At 42.8% G+C, this 17,789-nt stretch overlaps 2 protein-coding genes across 3 annotated transcripts in view; one reads left to right on the top strand and one right to left on the bottom strand.

Moving 5' to 3' along the window:
* Window positions 1-3,334: 3,334 nt before the first annotated feature.
* On the bottom strand, window positions 3,335-12,894 carry LOC130579388 (multifunctional protein ADE2). The gene is made up of 9 exons (XM_057376133.1): window positions 12,788-12,894; window positions 11,817-12,014; window positions 9,139-9,317; window positions 8,293-8,472; window positions 8,088-8,201; window positions 6,241-6,324; window positions 5,957-6,137; window positions 5,051-5,209; window positions 3,335-4,384 (listed from the first exon to the last, which is right to left on the bottom strand). Exons 1-9 carry the CDS (start codon window positions 12,804-12,806, stop codon window positions 4,218-4,220), a joined length of 1,281 nt encoding a protein of 426 aa, XP_057232116.1. The 5' UTR covers window positions 12,807-12,894; the 3' UTR covers window positions 3,335-4,217.
* A 345-nt stretch (window positions 12,895-13,239) lies between these two features.
* The window catches only part of PPAT (phosphoribosyl pyrophosphate amidotransferase), a 45,762-nt gene continuing 41,212 nt past the window's right edge, over window positions 13,240-17,789 (top strand). For both annotated transcript variants that reach the window (XR_008965979.1, XM_057376132.1), the window contains exon 1: window positions 13,240-13,524. Coding sequence is in view for 1 of the 2 variants with exons in the window: in XM_057376132.1 (XP_057232115.1) it covers window positions 13,397-13,524 (128 nt within the window). In the remaining variant the exon portion in view is untranslated. The remainder of the gene's footprint in view (window positions 13,525-17,789) is intronic.

Here is a 17,789-nt window from a genome sequence, read left to right as displayed (position 1 = left end):
RGCTTAGAATTTCCACCACTATTTCACAATGAAGTTGCTAAAGAAATCACTGGGGCTTTGAGAAAAGGTCCAATGCCCACTCCAGTGAGGGAACAATMATGGTTTTTCTTTGAGGTTAAATTACTTTAAAACAGGGACTGCCTTAATGGCATCCCCAAAAAATCTAAAGCACATCCTCTCCTAGGCCTTCAATTCACTTCTACAGTTCCACACAGGCARCAGATATTAAAACCGTACCTTCAGAGTTCTGGCTATGTGCTTTAACCTTTGAGCTGTGGATGGAGAACAAACCTGTGGGAGCCATGAATGATAGTTCCATCAGTTTTAGAAACTGAGTTTTTTTAATGTTGGGTTTTTGTGTGGAAATGAAATGATGCTAGAAACACTAAGCACCAGGTGCCACTCACCTGTGCCTAGAGCAGTTTACGATGTAAAAAAAAACTTCCCTCTGCTAAGTCCAAACAGTTCTTTGCTGATATCTTTAAAGAACATACACTGTTAAGCAGGTAACTGCCAATCAGGACATGATATAATTCAGGGTCCTAGATTCCACAGCAGGTGCTTAAAAGACTTCCATTACAGGTATTCCAACTCAACTTACAAAATACAAATAAACTTCACTAACTGCTCTATGTCATAGTTTCYTTGAAGATAAAAACACTTTTTATGTAAGAATTTGTTAGTATTGTTTTTAAAATTGGAAAAATAAGATCAAGTGTTACGAGAGCAATTTCTGACTGAAGCATTTTTTGTTTTATTGCATCAGTGTAATAGTTGGAATGCTGAATCAAGGGCAAGTATTTTCATTTCACAGCAAAAGCTTTGTGAAGAAGTTACAGCTAATCTAAACAGCTGAAATGCAACACTGGCCTTTAGGACAGCTACAGAAAGTCTTTGCAGGTAGACTACAGGTTTTGCCTGCTGATCACAGCAACACAGCTGCTGTGTTTTGGTGCTTCTTTGCAAGGCAGCTGCTCAAACAAGGATTTGCATCTGAGAGTTCAGTACAGATTGCACAAAAACCCCCCAAACAAACCACACCATCCAAAAGCTGAAGAACGACCATCCTATGGCAACTAAAGTACTTAGCATGCTCATGTCCAACATAAATTGGCACAGTTTTACAAATTAAGTTAGCATAATCCAGGTGAAAGTAATTTGAGAAAAGTAACTAGAGAYCTAACAGTATTTCAGGTGTTAACACTCAAACAATCACCTGTTACTAATTTTTATTGCATAGGGGATGACAACAGACAGCACAGCAATAGGGGCTGGAGACGCCAGCGCTGGCTGTACTTGTGTACTTTTCTGTCTCAGCAGGGTGCTGGGGTGGTCAGGTGACCAGTAAGCTTGTCAGGTTGATCACCCATCGGAGCCAACACCCAGTGCAGTGCTGGGTAGGGCCCAATAGGAAATTACACCTTCACCTCTTGTGTAACTTCACCYTCAGGCTGTGTATTGTTACACAGCTCAGTGAGCAGACTGCTGCCACCAGGAGGAAGAAACGCTGCAGTTCTCCTTCGGTACCTGTCTGATTACAAGATAAAATGACCCAATTCACTCACCCAAACCAACAAAAGAGCATGGACTCTTCACGCATTAATTCTTCTGCTAGTTGAAGTTAACATCACTGTCTTGTCAGGAGAGCTAGCTGACAGCATGCTTTCAGATGTGCCTCGGAAAGTCTGCAGGCAAGTACTAACTCAGTAAACAGTTTGCTTGCTAAAAAAAAAAAAAAAAAATCACAGTCCTGAGGATCTTTACTTCTAAGTCAGTGCTTCCACAACTATAGAGTACAGAATCATAAAATCATCAAGGTTGGAAGAGACCCTTAAGATCATCAAGTCCAACCATCCCCCCAGCACTATTACTGTAAACCCCAAACAACTGAACCTCATCACTCCATACCAGATCCAGACACCTCTTGAACACCTCTCGAGATGGTGAGTCTACCACCCCAGACAACCTATTCCAAGACCTGACAACATTAACAGTGAAAAAGAAATGCTAATATCTAATYTAAATCTCTCAGTCTCAGCTTTAGGCATTTCCTTATACTCTCACTGCAGGCACAGTGAGAGACCAAACCCCTCATTACTCTTTTTCCAGTCTCCTTTCAGAGCGTTGTAGACAGCAGTGAGGTCCTTCCTAAGCCTTCTCTTCTCCAGGCTAAACAAATGCAGCACCCGCAGCCATTCCTCATAGGACATTCTCTAGACCCTTCACGAGCCTTGCTGCCCCTCCCCAGGAATGTGCTGGTATCTCCATGTCCTTTTTTAAGTGAGGGGCCCAGAACTCAACACAGTACTCAAGGGGCAGCCACACCAATGCCAAGTAAAGGGAATCACCACTTCCCCAGTCTCATTGCTTACACTATTGCTGATCAGGCCAGGATGCCATTGGCCTTGGCCATCTGGGCAGCTCAGCTGCTGTCRCCAGCACTCACAGGTCATTTTCTGACAGTCACTTTCCAGCCACTCTGCCCCAGCCYGTAGTGCTGCCTGCTGTTATTGTGGCTGAAGTGTAGGACCCAGCACTTGGTCTCATAGCACTGGGCCTGCCCCATCAATCCAGCCTGTCCAGGATCCATCTGCTGAGCCCTCCTACCCTCCAGCAGATCAACATGCTGACCCATCTTGATGTTATCGCAAATTTACTTATGATAGATTAAGTCCACTCATCCAGATCCTGTCACAAAGATTGCAGCCTCTTTGTTCATCACTAACCCTTACTATTACTGATATTTCATTTAGAGATTCATTAGAAAAGCAACTACCCTAAAGCTGAAGTTATTTTACTTTAGGCTAAGCACTGACCAATTTAAAACCCTTGCATTCAAGACTGCTTAGAACTCTGCCGTACAGATAGTGGTCAGTGCCTGTGAAGAAGGCCAGTGRCAGCATTTAATCCAGTAAGTCTCACTACAGGGTAAAGCCTGACCTACCACACCTTCACAGGTGAGTGCTTCAGGAACAAAGCAACTTGGCTGAGACAATCAAGTAGGAGAGTATCTTCCAGAAGGCTGTCACCTAATAGTGTTCCATGCAGGTTTTAGTGCATAAACTTCTTACAAGATTATTATCTAATCTATCTGAGGTCCTGAAGTTATGTACGACAGCCGATAGATACTTTTGAGTATACTTATTCAAAAAATCTCCATGAAGCAGATTTGCATTCAATAGTTTATTTATAATTGTAAAAGCATAGGTGTTACATACTTTGAGTAATTGCATATTTGTTAGAATCTTACCTACTCAGAAGACTGGTGTGTGCAAAGACAAGAAAGTCATGCTTAGATTTCCCCCCAGTAGTTTGCTGCTCTATTATTTGTTCCCCTGTTCAGTTAAGTAAAATCTCCACAGAAACAGAGTTAGGAAGTACAGAATAGCTACAGTTATTGAAGTTTATGAAGACAGTCCAACATCATCACATAGGCCCTACAGAACTACTGAAGGTAGATCTGCCCAGCATTTAAAAGGACTAGGCAAGAGAGCAAACAGGCAACAAGCCAAGTTACAGGTCACTCAAGCTATTTATATTTATAGGTTGTTACRAACAAGCAAATTGGTGTCAACTTCATCACATCATTCCAAAAGATATCAATGGGGTAAATATATACACACACATCTCTTCAAAAAAAGATAAATGTATGTATATACATTTTTAAATAAGGCATGTATTTATTTCAGGCTCTTAAAACATTTTTCCACACCCTTTTCCTATTAATACAGCATATGTTGCCATTTTATTGCTAAAGAAAGCATACCATCATTGCAAGCAGAACAGCATCAACACTGGCTTTAGTCAGCAGTCCAGTTCAGTTAGTAAGGTCCAAGACATACATTAATATTATGGAAGAGTATTACTGTTACAGAAATGCAGAAGACTAGTTGAATTCTATTTAGATCGTACCAAACCATTCTCTTGACATAGTCTGTAGATAACAGTATAGACCAAAAAGCAAAACAGCACCATTCTGGAGCAACAGAAAGAGATACCTGAAATACTACTTCCCCATCTCTACTTAGTTGTTATATTAAAAAAATACACAAGGGAAGGATGACAACACAACAGACTCCATCTTCTGCTCTAACAATGCTTTCTTCTGCAAGAAATGATGCAGGACTTTAGAGCTTATCCAAGGGTAAATCCTAATATGAATGAATATGCACGCCATTATCAATGCACAACTAATAATAGTTACTGGTTAGTGTGATTTACAAGGAGCACTCTCTAAGCTTTTTGTCAGCCTGCTTCAAGGAGATCCAGGTGTTTAACATGTTTGATCGCAGTTTGGCCCACACTAAATGGTTGTTTAGCCCAAAGATCTGGGCAGCAAACTGGGCAGCTCCTTCAGGTGACAGAGTAGTAGGGCAGCTAAGACCTGCAGAAGAGAGAATGCRGCTTACTAAAGCACAGTTTATAGTCAAACAAAACATTTGTCTCTGAAGAACAATTTTAGSCAATGCTTGTATCAGCCTCCAGGAGCCACAGGATAGTTTTAAAACCAAAGCAGTACCACATATTCCACTACTTCTAATATTACTGCTTTGTGGCACTTTAAACCAAAAGCCATCATACAAATTACTCCCCTTAAACACAGGTCAAAGACTTCTGGGCCTCCATTCAAGTCACTACCAAAATTAAAATCATACAGGTAAAAATGTACTAAATTAGTATTTAAAAGTTTAGCTCTTAGCTACACTGATCATTGAGAAAGATACTATTTGATCTTTGATTATAAGGAAAATGCATATAAATTAGATTATTTAAATTACCATTAATATTACTTTCAAAATGAAAAGTTTAGCAAGGATAAGCCAAGGTTTATTTTTTTCTAAAGATTATTCCTATGTAATCTTTGCTCTGCCTATTGGGCTTTTTGCTATTAAGAAGTCAATGACTCTGCGACGTATTTCCACAGACTTTGCGTGGCACTGATCCAGCTACTTTTCCAGTGCTTTGTACACTAGAACAGCAGTGTGTGTACACTAGAACAAAAACAACAAAACAGAGCTAGATCAGAACAAAAGCATAAAGATCATCTTACCACTGGGTAGTCTGAGAGAGGACCACACATCCTGAGTACCCCAGTCTGCTGAGAGTGGAGGGCAGTTGACAACTGGGTAAGCAGTGTTACCAGACATTACTGGCCCCAAACCATTGCTTCTGCCAGCTACTGCAACAAACACTGTTGGGATTCCATCTCCTGGTGGGGAGGAAGACATTCAGAGATAAGCAATCCACCTTGTTCTCTACCCCTTGCTTTCATGGGAGCTTTGTCCCAGTTCACAACTGTGTTTGCACTTATCTTTTCAATTCCATCACATGGCAGTAAAATTTTGTGCCTAACTTCCTCCTTAGAAATGTCTTCTAAGAAATCTTACATCCTTAAATCTCAGCTGTTTACGACAGYTGAAATTAGCATTTCTTACTGCACCACTGAGGGGAAGTTTCAGTATCAGAGGAAAAGGTGCTGCTTAGGTTTGTAGAGAACAGAGCCATTAAACCTCTGGCATCTTCAAGTGCTCCTCTCCTTAAATCTGAAACAATTCACCTCAAAGTGAGTGTTTCAACTATGGTTACCATATTTGTACTTTCACTAAGTATAATGGAATGTGTATACTCCCACAAAAATAAATAAAGCCTATCTCTCCTCTGCTAGGCTGTAAACATTTTTGAAGAGATGTCAAGTTTTCTTGGCAAAGAGAGTAATTTAAACGACGTATCTTTTTCTCATAGCATCTAAAGTAATAAGCAAGAATGTTTTCATCAAACAGATACATTACTCCAAAATTACTTTAAGCGGTCATGCTATTAGCAAGTGTGAAACAGACTTGCACCAGCTTGATGCTGAGTTTAACAGAAAACGGAAAAACCCCACATAAATCTCCTAAGTTGCAAAGTCATTCTGGAACATGATGCTCAATCCAAATCAGTATTTCTTGGCACTTACCTTCATATTCTGCTTTGATCCTCAGGGTTTCATCTGGTCCTTTGTGAGCAGAGGTCACTCTTAATTCACAAGGAATTCCAAAGKTTGCACATGCCTTTTTTATTTTTTCACAGTGACTGAGGTCAGAAGAAGATCCCATTAACACCACAACTCTACCTTGGCTCTTTGTTTTTAGAAGCAACTAAGGGAAAGAGTGGAGAGGGAGGAGGGAAATAAAATCAGTGAACAGGACTGAAGGCACACAGTTATCACTATCTAGATGTGTTGTTCATAAAAGCAGGTACCTCCACTCTTTCTGAAACCCATTCGAAGTTTCTCTTAACCATTTGCAGTGCTTCAGGAGTCACTTCTTTCAGGTCCCGATAGGACTGAAAAGAGGAAAACAAAAGCATTGAAGTGTTGTGGTTTAACCCCAGCCAGCAGCCAAGCCCCACACAGCCTCTCACTCACTCCCCTAGCAGAGATCAGGAARAGAATCTGAAGGGTAAAAGTGAGAAAAACTCATGGGCTGAGATAAGGACAGTTTAACAGGGAAAGCAAAAGCCACACACTCAAGTGAAACAGAACAAGGAATGAATTCACTGCTTCCCATGGGCAGGGAGGTGCTCAGCCATCCCCACGAGAGCAGGGCCCATCACACGTAACAGTGACTTGGGAACACAAACATCACCCCAAATGCCCGTTCCCCCATCTCCTTCACCTCCAGTTTATATATTGAGCCTGATGTTGTATGATCTGGAATATCCCTTTSGTCAGTTGGGGTCACCTGTCCTGGCTGTGTCTCCTCCCAAYCTCCCATGCACCCCYGACTTCCTCCCCAGTGTGGCAGTACCGAAAGCAGAAAAGGCCTTGGGTCTGTGTAAGCCCTGCTCAGCAGTAACAAAAACATCTCTGTATTATCAACCCTGTGTTCAGCACAAATCCAAAACCTAACCCCACACTAGCACTTGTTTGGAGAAATAACCCTGCCCCAGCCAAAACCAGCAGATAATGTGGTTTGGGTACACAAAAGACTAATTTTGCTACCATAATTGGTAAGAATTATTATTACATATCAAACAAAATATTTACAGTTTCTAGCAATTCTAGGCATGAACAACTTTCTACATTGCAATTTGTGGCCATTTACAAGACTCATCCACAAGGGCATCAAGATATTGGACGCTATACACAGGGAACATTTAAGGAAAAACATACAAATTATATTTGTAACGACATGATTGCCTGTAGTATCACTCTACTAGCCAGCCTAGGTTCTACRTGATGTTATCATGTACCTTATTTTAGGGGACTGGCAGAGCAATTCACTCAAGCATGCTACTACATAATTCAGTTCAAGTAAATAATAGAGCAGTTCTGCTTCCCAACTTAAAATTAATACCTTTCCTCACACATACACTTTGAAATCTTSCCCTGTGGCTTACACCTTCTCTCACAGGGTCTCTGTTACTAGTCTCAACAACCGTGACAAACTCCTGGCAGCAACATTCCCAAACCACTTCTTTCATGACTACTCATCTGATATCTGGGACAGATATTCAGAGATATTTGGGAAGTACAAATGCTGTAAGTTTAAGTAAAGGACAAGGTCTGTTTAAAACTTGTTTGCAGTCCTCATATGCAGGCACAGTGTATTAGTAACAGTTGTAGAGGCAACTATATTGAATCTATGGTTAACCAAAATAAACGAAGAAAAGCATCCTCCCTGCAGCTCCCACATAAGTCTCACCAGATCTCTACTAGTAGAGGATACCCTTCTGAATAAACTTAAACTTGGAAGCAAACCTGGGAACCAAAGCTTCTATTCTTCCCACCATTCTGTTATCCAGTTATTTTATTGTTATCTGCACAAGTCAGAAATCCTTATGTTTCATGGAAACCCCACACTCTGTTACAATAGCTCCAGCCAGTACTGCTTGGGTATTCCAGCTGAAGATATACAGACAGGATTTTTTTTTTAATTTTTACTATAAACCAGATAAACTACTTCATGAGAACAGGCTGGGACATGAGGTACCATACAAACTACTCTGTAACAAGATAAGACTAGAAAAAGTCACTCTGAAAGAAGATGTTAAACTATAGGCTTTCTTCACTCTCCTCCCTTAGAAAGCAAAGATTAAAGCCCCACCTGTTTGTCCTTCTGCTGGCTTCTGTCTCCTGCTGGCCACAGTCTCCATGAATCATTATCAATAACATCAGCAAGAACAATTTCTTTTGTCAGCACATTAACACCAAATTCAATCTAAAAAGACAGTAAGAATCCTATTTTAGTAATTATACAGTGATATTTTTCCTGTCCAAAACCAGGATCACAAGAAATTAGATTCTTGTACCTTCAGGTCAACAAGAGTGCAGTTTTGGGGCTGCCATGCTTTTTCCAGGATCTCAAAAATTGCTTGAGTAGAACGAGACATTATATCCACTTCAGTCTGGCCAATAGTAAGTCCAGCAAAAGAGAATTTTGCTTCAATTATTTGCTCTTCAGACCACTGTGGATCATTATTAGCATCATCCTGTTAAGAAAACCAGAGCAAATACATAAGTAATTTAAGCTTGCTGCAAGAGGAAAATAACCATTAAAAGATATAAGGTTTTATGTGTTTTTTTTTCAAATAACAAACACATGGTTTAACTAGTATTTTATGATTAGCATTAAAAAAGTGACAGTAACATTAAAAACATTTGCTATAACCATCTTTAAGAGTGACAGGGTACACCACAAACAACACTTTAGCTCACAATACACCAGATACATCTTTCAGCACATATTCCTGAAGGAGTTCAGAATCCTACTCAATTGCTAAACTAAATCCTAAACTAACTAGCTACCCTCCCTCACCATGAAAGTACTGTTTATTTTAATTTCTTCAAATATATTAACACTTCTGTTTCAACCAATGCATTAAGCTTATGCCTAAAAAGCCCTTATACATACATTTTTCTAGGTACAGTTTGGCTTGTTATTCTCTGACTGCCCTGTAAGCCAGTATTGTATGCACTTGGACAAAACAGCTGTTGGACAAGTATCCAAGGAAACATCAGGATGGCAAAACTACTGATACTGGGAGGATTGGTCAGCCACTATCACTACTTGCCYTATCTGTCAGCATTTTAAAGGAGATAATGCAGAGTTTTAGCTCTGCTTCAGTTCAAGTAACATCACAGGAAAGGAAACTTACCTTGTAAAACATCTCAATTTTGGGTGGGTAAAACTTATATCCTTCTTTGACACCAGGGTTTCTCTTGAGGAAGGAGCCAGTAGCAATTCTTCTGCACACCCATTCAATTGGGATCATTTCACAGTGAGCTGCTATGAAGGCTGTGTCACTCTGTTTCCTGACAAAAGCTGTTTTGATTCCTAAATATAAAAATGGCAGCTTAGTTCCATTAGTAGGCACACTCTACACTTAAAACAACAGTCATAAACATCTTTAAGTACATCTGAATCTTGTTTTTTCCTGGACTTAAGGGACACACTGAATCACTTCAGGGTTATTTTAAGCCCACTGCAGCCTTGCAAAAGATAATTATCTTCCAAAAGTCACTATTGTGCCAATTTTATCTTACAACACTCACTTTTAACTCAGAAATCCTATTCTTTAAAGTAATTTTCTTCACAGAGCCGTCAAAAAAATASATCTGCCCTTCACAATATTTCTGTTTGTTTAAGAAAAAAATTGCAGCAACCAAGTATCCAACCATACCCTCTGGTACAAGATTCATTATAGATCGGACAGTAATTGGAGCCTTTCAAAGGAGCTAGAGAGCACAGCAGTCTTTACTATTTTGCTTAATAAAAGCAGATGGGGCAGGAGAGAAYGCCTTTGTCCTCCCTCTCATTACAAGCTAAGTTATTTAGGACGCTAGATCTTGGTGATTTGTTAGGCAAAAGACAGTAAGATTCAGAAGCATATGCACTCAAACCTGCTGCAACAAGTCAACCTTCTTACATAACTGTAAGACAACTGACCCCATATTAAACAGGGACAGTAGTGTGCAGATCAGCACTTTAAGTGCAAAATGGCTCTTTTCAGATTCACTCTTCAGGAAAGTCCCACCTTTCTCCCCAATCCGGGCAAGACAACTGCCAAGCCCAATCAGCATCTGCCAGAAACAGAAGGCAAAGGAGCTGCACTCAGTCAAACCGAGCGGTTCTAGTACATTCCACTTCCAGAATAATAAAGGAAGAAACAAGAAGTCTTAAAAATATCGTATGAGCACTGACTCTTCAAATTCTGTTTCATTTCTTTCAGAGGCAGAATGATTTAAATAATCAATTGCACATTAAGGCCYCTGCCTGGTGGAGATGTATGCTTCTGCTGGGCTGACATTACCTTGGTTATAAAAGGGAGAGAACCTTTAACAGAGCTTTGTAAATCATCACCTTTGAAAGAGTAGGTAAAGAAGAGTTGCGCAAGGCAAACAAACTGCCTCTACAATGAGGCATTCTCASTATCTGCCATTTACACCCCTCACAGAAAGAAACTGGACAAGAACCCTAAATGTTCTTTTGTTGCTTTAAAACACAGCTGCCGGTTTAGTCTGTGTATTTTTCCACGGCAAATGGAAGTTATAAGGACAAGCCACTCATGGATTTTTGAGATGTTAACRGAATGGCTTCTTCACGTTAAAAACACACATCTGTAGGATATGAAGTATTTTGATGTTATCTTAACTATTGCCATTAAGAATTGGGCAAAACATCTCGCTATTTGTTCCTAAATGAAAATTARAAAGTTTTAAACAGCTGTAAATATAATCAAATAACTTGGAGGCTTCTTAGTACTGTATACATAACAGGCTTCCCAAGAAAGCCAGTGACTCAGGATACAATTAATTACTTAATATATACTTGTGTGAAATATACAGTTCTTAAAATATGGGCTGAGAAAAAGATATAACCTTAGAGAAACCATCTTTCTCTTCCCCACATAGGACACACGCCAGGACTTCACAGTTTGTTTGAGAGCTATCACCCCACCTTATAAGAGATAATACAAATTCTAGAGTAACTCAGCTCATACCTGAGGCAGTCTTYGTGCAAATGCTTCAAAGCATACTGAGCACACACCTATAAGCGGTCTTAACTAAGCTTACTAGTGCCTGTTCTCGAGTACTGTTAGCAAACTCACTTTGAAACTGGCAATGACACTTCAAAATGCTTTCTCAAAGCAAAGCTTACATTTTTTGGAAGTGCAGTGCAAAAATTGAGTGATTCAAGTTAGTTATGTACTCTATGAGAGCTCACTTCTAGAATCAGAAATACTTTGAATCTTTTAAAGGTTTAAGCTTCTGATACATTTAGTACAGATTGATATATGTATTTTGCAAGGCGGTCCTTTTTAAGTGTTATGTGCAAAGCTTACAGRAAGTATATGCTACTACAATACACAACTGAGAGGGGGAAAATACACTAACTTTATTTTAGCTTACATACATAGATTTCCAACAGCCTAGGCTCAGTGTGGCAGAGCCACTGGCTAGCAGCGCCTTCTATGCATACAGATGTAGTAAAGCAGGGCGGATGCATCCGGCCCACTGTTAAAGGCAAAGAGTTGCACGGTATGGAAGAACTGACAAAAGCAGAGGGGAGGGGACTGGGGGCGTATCCAAACAAGCAGGAGAAACTATCGCAGAAGTTATCTGCAACACTAGATTACTCCAGATACTCTTATGTTCCAAATGAGCAAGTCACTCACCTAGCTCCAAAGTACCAAAAAGAAAAGCATAATTAAAAAACTAATAGAAAAGAGACTAAAAAAAAACAGAGCCTCCAGGCAATATAAACTCTTTTATAATGTTTTTCAATAATGTACATAACATACAGGCATATATACTCTAACTTTAAAATACTCACCAGCTTCCTGAAGCAGCTGAAACACACAGCTAGTTGTTGTATTGGAAATGGCAGCCTTCCCTTCCATTCGGTCCTTCCTGGCTGCATTTCCCGCCGTTATTTGGTCTTTTGACTGCATAAGAACGCATCCCGGGATATCTGGCAGCTCGTACACTTCTTTGGTTTTACCTTCATTAACTTTTTTGCCAAGCTTCAGGTCTAGAGGAATTAAAAAAAAAAAAAAAAAAAAAAAAAAAAAAAAAAAAAAAAAAAAAAAAAAACCCACGAAAACAAAACAAGGAAAGAAAGAAGTCAGTTTCACATGGCAAAGACTGTTTACTTCCGCACGCAGAGCCACCACCTTTGCGTCCATGGGGATCCAGCACGTCCCCGCGCTGAGGTCCCTGACCACGAGGAGCTCGCTGAGCCCCGACCCACAGAGCGATTTGGCCACACTTCCCCGAGCAACGAGGCCGAAAGCCCCGCTCAAGGCTTCTTCAGCCCGGCGCTCCCGGCGCCGCAGGGGCCGCGCCAGCCGCAGCCGGACAGCTCCAGCAGAGGCGGCGGTGCTGCCCCGGCTCTCCCACCGCCCCACGGCCGCGGGCAGCCGGGAGCTGCCGCCCGAGCGGGGCAGCCAAGAACTGCGTCACTTTCACCCATCACTTTTTTAAATTTCGGTTTAGGGTTTTTTTTAGTCCTTTTTTTTTTGTTGCTTTCAAACTTCGGGACAAACCTAGAGCTCCCCGATACGAGCGGCACAGGACGGCTAATGCCCCCAGCATCCTCCGCCTAGAGCTGCCCCTCAGCGCCTCTCTCCTGCAGCCGTGCCCACCCTCGCGCACGAGCGACTACCCACAAAAAAAATTAAAACTASGCGGGGAAAAAGTTGGTTCCCAAGTACCTGCACCCCAAGCCCCTGAGCGCACACCGGCCCCCCGAGAGCGGCGGCTCCGACCGACCCATCCACCCACCCCCGACGGCCGCCCGGTTACCTGATGCTGCGGGGGCCATGGCTGCGGCGGGAGCGGGCGCGGGCACCTACGGCACAGGAGAGAGCCTGAGCACACGCGGCGGGGCTCGGCCGCCGGGGTAAGAAGGGGCCAGCGGAAGGGGCGGGCAGCCCGGGCAGCGGGCAGAGGCGCCGCCCGCCAATCGCCGTCCTACGCCGCGGGGCGGCCCCGCCGAGCCCCCCGGGCGAACCCCGGACGGCGGCATCACCCCCCGCCCCGTGCAAACATTGCCCCGGCCCTCTGCCCGGCCAATGCCGGCGCCACGCCGCGCCCGGCCCCCGGCCCCCCGCCCCCTCACCTCGCGGGCAAACATCCCCCGGCCTGGTGCGCCCCGCGGGGTCCCGGGCCACAGTGGAAGCGGGGGGAGGCGGGGCCGGGCGAGGCGGCGGAGCGGGCCGGGGGTGCGGTGTCGCCCCCCCGCATGTAAATGAGGGCGGGAGGCGCACGGCGGGCCACCGGGAGCCCCGGGCGGAGCGGTGTTGTGGGCTGAGCGCGCCGCCGGCAGCAGCGTGCCGGAGCAGCCGGAGCCGGGCCGGGACAGGGACTGGGACTGGGAGCGGGGCCGCCGCGCCGCCACGTGCTGCCCGCGCCATGGAGCTGGAGGAGCTGGGCATCCGGGAGGAGTGCGGCGTGTTCGGCTGCATCGCCTCCGGCGCGTGGCCCACGGAGCTGGACGTGCCCCATGTGCTCACGCTGGGGCTGGTGGGGCTGCAGCACAGGTAAGCGGGGCGCGGGGGGCGCGGTGTGCCCGCATGGGGCCGCCCGGACGCGGGTCGGTGTCGGGCCGGGCCGCGGCGGCTGCTCGGGGCCCCGCGCCGGCACGTGCAGCCGGAGGGCCCCGGGTCTCCGGCGGCGGGAGCGGGCTGGGAGGGGAGGAGAGCGGTGCGGCCGGGGGCCTGCCCGCTCCGGAGCGTCCCGGCCGATCCCTTCCGCTCCGCCCCGGCGGGCAGCCCCGGCAGCATCCCGGAGGCGAAGCGCMAGGAACGCAACACCCATTCGCCTCCCACCCCAGGAGCCGATCCGACCGAAGGAGCAGCTGTCGAACRCCTTTGGACCTCGGCTGCATCTCACTTGAGTCGCATCCGCGCTCGCTGCCGGGGCTGCGCCACCGGGCCAGGCGTTCGCAGTCCCTGCGCGGAGCCCGCGGCGTGGTCGCGCCCCGGGCGGCGGGATGAGCCCCGGGCGGCAGAGGGTGCGCCCCGCGCAGGAGGATGCTCCCGCCGCCCCGTCGCAGCCACGCCGCGCGGTGCCCGCCTGCCGGAGCCCCGGCGAGGCCCGGCCGTTCTCGAGATGCTCCCGTTAAAGTATAAGGCTCATAATCCGAGGCTACCGAAACGCAGCAGGTTCTTTAACATTTTTAGGCTCCTACTAGCGGTAGTGGTTTAGATTCCATCACCATGATAAAATAAAACTTCTACCTTGCATGTCTACGGCAATGTACAACAGACCTGCTTCASTCTCATCCATATAGATACAGAGCTACAGAATAAAGTTTGGGTTCTGTTTTCATTTGGTTGGTATCCAGAATAATGTTACGGACTGACATACACCAGTCATTTTTTCAGTGGTGCCAGAAAGGGGTATCCGCCTTGCGGGAACACATGCGCAGCCAAACACACACAAGCTCTTTAGCAGTACATGCTGAGCCTGTATACCGTGCTTAAGCTCACACTTGCAAAACGTGTGCGAAWTAAACACATTCTTGACAGTCTGGGGTAGGCGGGCTTCTCCAAGGACCCATGTACTAAATAGATAAAAGTATATTCTTTGTATTTCTGAGGTCATAGGCATGTAASTGTTGCTTTGAAATTGATTTGGGACCGACAATAGGAAATCGTTTACATAGAGATTTTCTGTTTCTTACAGAAGAGTTTACTGTACTTTTACTGGTAAAATGCTGCATCCCCACATGACTCTCATATGCTAATAATTCTCTTTGGGCTGCAGGTATATATATTGGCCAGTGTCCACCAAAACATTTTTATTGGGTGTGATACTGATGCACAATCCAAGGAACAAAGCCATATAATCAATAGTCTCATTTTAGGTTGCATCATTTTTCTGTAAAGAGGCTGAAARAAAATCTTATCTCGATTGTGTTTAGTTACACTGGTAGAACTGGAGTTTCTTAGGTGGAAATAAAATGACTAATGTATTCTCATTACTTTGCATCTTATTAACTCAATTTTCATTGCAACYTTATTTCATAACTTTTCAATATGTGGGTTTTTTCCTTTGATGGGCACTGGACAAGTATATTTAATTTGCGTGAGCTTTTTAATATCAGATATCCCCTATGGAGGACACATGTACACAGCAATACTTTATACTATGATTAAAATGAAGCAGTTCACRAGTTCTAGAGGAAGCTACTCACCTGGAGGCATATATGTACTACCTCTGATTCTGATCTAATGGTTCAAATTGTAAGGGATGCTTTCTTAGAGGCATAAACATTGCATCTCTAAGGTGAAATATTCCCATTAGGTATACCTTTGCAAGCTCTCAACTAACTTCATTCATGTTTCTCTCTAACCTCTTTGCATTTTTCCTACTATGATGCGTAGAAGAGCTGGCATCCTGATCAGGAAGTAATAGGATAACAGCTGTTTTTCTTTCTACTTTTTGGAATGTCTTGAAAATCAGAATTAAAATTTAGCATCAACTGTATCAGTAAACTGCATTAGGCATTTAAAACATGGTTTTAAAGTAATAAACTAAAACATGTCTCTTAACCATAGGCCTTTAAAGCAAATATGAAAGAAAATTGTAGTAAATATTAATGGGCCATCCAAGTTATGCCTGAGTGACTAACAGAAATTTGACTGGCCACAAGAAAATACAGTCCTTAAACATCACCCTCAAATTAGTAAGTATATTTATATAATGACTACTTGTCTCTGATATAAGCATGTTCTTCTCTATGCAAATTAGTCCTGTGTAATAAATTACAGAATTCAGCCCTTAATTCACCTTAGATTTTAAAATTCAGAATATTAAAGCAGGACATTGTATCAAGCTGCATTTCTCAGATGACTGAGCCACAAAGAGGACAGTTATAATTTCATGTTATAATTTCTAATCTTTGAAATCTTACCTGTATGTGTAAAAATCCAGAGTATTTGTTAGATGCCACAAAAACATGCTGCATAAATTATTTGTGCTTTATGTCCTGATACAGCTGGTTGCAGCAAGGTGAAGGACTTTGCTGTTTCTGATAAATGGCCAAGAATAAGTTGATAGTTTGTATTACTGTGGTGCTGAAGAGATTTTCTTCAGTGGGGGTGTTTGCAGCTGAAAACTCGCAACTGTAAGCTGGATCAAGCCAGCCTGATATAAGCAGCAATATATAAGCATGTGTTCAGCAGTGTCTTTGGGTGATACTCGCTGCTTCACTCACTGAAACTGTTCTGCATGAAAAATTGATGTGTATATGTAAGCGAGGGTCTAGAGCCCATAGGTAGGCACATCATGAAAGACAAAAGATAAACTTGAAATTTCACTATCATGACATAAGCAGAAACAGCTTTAAAAGTTGTTAGGGGTGGCRCTTTTTTTTAATAATTGAAAAGCAAGTGCTAGTTGTTGAGGTTTAAATTTGCACTCTGTTGTAGCAGAAATTAGAAGGCTGTTTTCTATTGGCTTTAACTTTATAATGGTGAGCTGTGAATTAAAATGAAAACCAGTATATTYGTACTCACAATCTAATCAAGGCTTTCCACACAATAAGAACATTTTATCAATTTAACTTSACACCATGGTTACATTTTACAGCTATGTTAGCCGTGAAAGTTCATTATGTTTGAAACTTTTAATTCTGCTTAAGCAAATCATGTTATTCTGGCATCAACATTAACAAGGCTTAAAAGTGGATGTTCTAATMATCTCTGTATTTTGTAAGCCAGGGAACAAAGTCACTGCAAAATCCACCTACAGTATGCCAAAATAAAATCAGAGGATATTGGTAAGAAGAGGGCTTGCTTGGGGGCGGTGAGGGAGGGAGGAGGAGTCRCTGTGAATTACAAATCTATTAAACGTCATTTGAGTCCTTGACCAGGACAAATTTGCGAAGTTAATCTTCGAACAAGTATGATTTCTGTTAACTTTTTGCAAAATTCTCTGGAAAATACTTTTGGCAGTAGTACTGTGTACAGAAACCTGAGTTACCAGCTTTGTACTCATTTTTAGAAAAGGTCTTAGAAAGCCCTCTTATATTAAGGTGGAAGTCCCATTAAGTCAGGGAATACTCCTTGTCTGAGCTGGGCATGTGTATGGAACTTGCTATGACTGGAGGCTTGGCCAGCTTACTTTTTGATGCCTTTCCTGTTACTGTCCATTATTAAAACCCATATAAACAGAACACAGATAATCATCAATTTAATTAAGAAACTTCTCTTTCAATCTAGTTAAGTCACTGGTTGCTTCCCATTAGCCATCCTTTCAAGTATCTGCATTCAATATAGCATAATCAAAGTATTTATCTACATTTTATATGCAACATCTCAGTTACAAGATAGGAGGTTTTTTAAGACTATTTAGCAAGGCATTGGTATTTATTGTGATGTGCAATGTGAATGTTTCAATCAAAAAGCTTAAAACTGCAATATTGGGATGAGAATTTTCTAAGGAGCACAAATATACTACAGGTAACGATCCTGATAATTTGGTATGTAAGGTATTTATCTTTTTATTTCATCTTAAGAACACATTATGAGTTCAGCATATCTAGGTGCAAGAACTGCCATGTCAAATGTCTTAATTGTCTAATACCAAATTTTGTAATTAATCATATTTCTATGTAAGTTCCCTATGGAACATACAGGGTAAGATGTTCGCCTAGCTAGTTATTGAGTCTGCATGCTGTTTTATGAAAACATTTATGCTGGTAAAACATTACCATGTACTTTCAGACACTGAGTGTAGGTGTAAAAACACTTCTGCTTTTATTTCAGTCTTGGTTCAAGTTTTAGGCCATTCTGTGCTG

The sequence above is a fragment of the Malurus melanocephalus genome, unplaced genomic scaffold (assembly GCF_030028575.1).
Source record: "Malurus melanocephalus ecotype Western Australia unplaced genomic scaffold, MMel_1.1 scaffold_270, whole genome shotgun sequence".
Classification (NCBI taxonomy): Eukaryota; Metazoa; Chordata; class Aves; order Passeriformes; family Maluridae; genus Malurus; species Malurus melanocephalus.
Note: the sequence above shows the minus strand (reverse complement) of the source record. Positions and strands in the feature narration are given on the sequence as shown.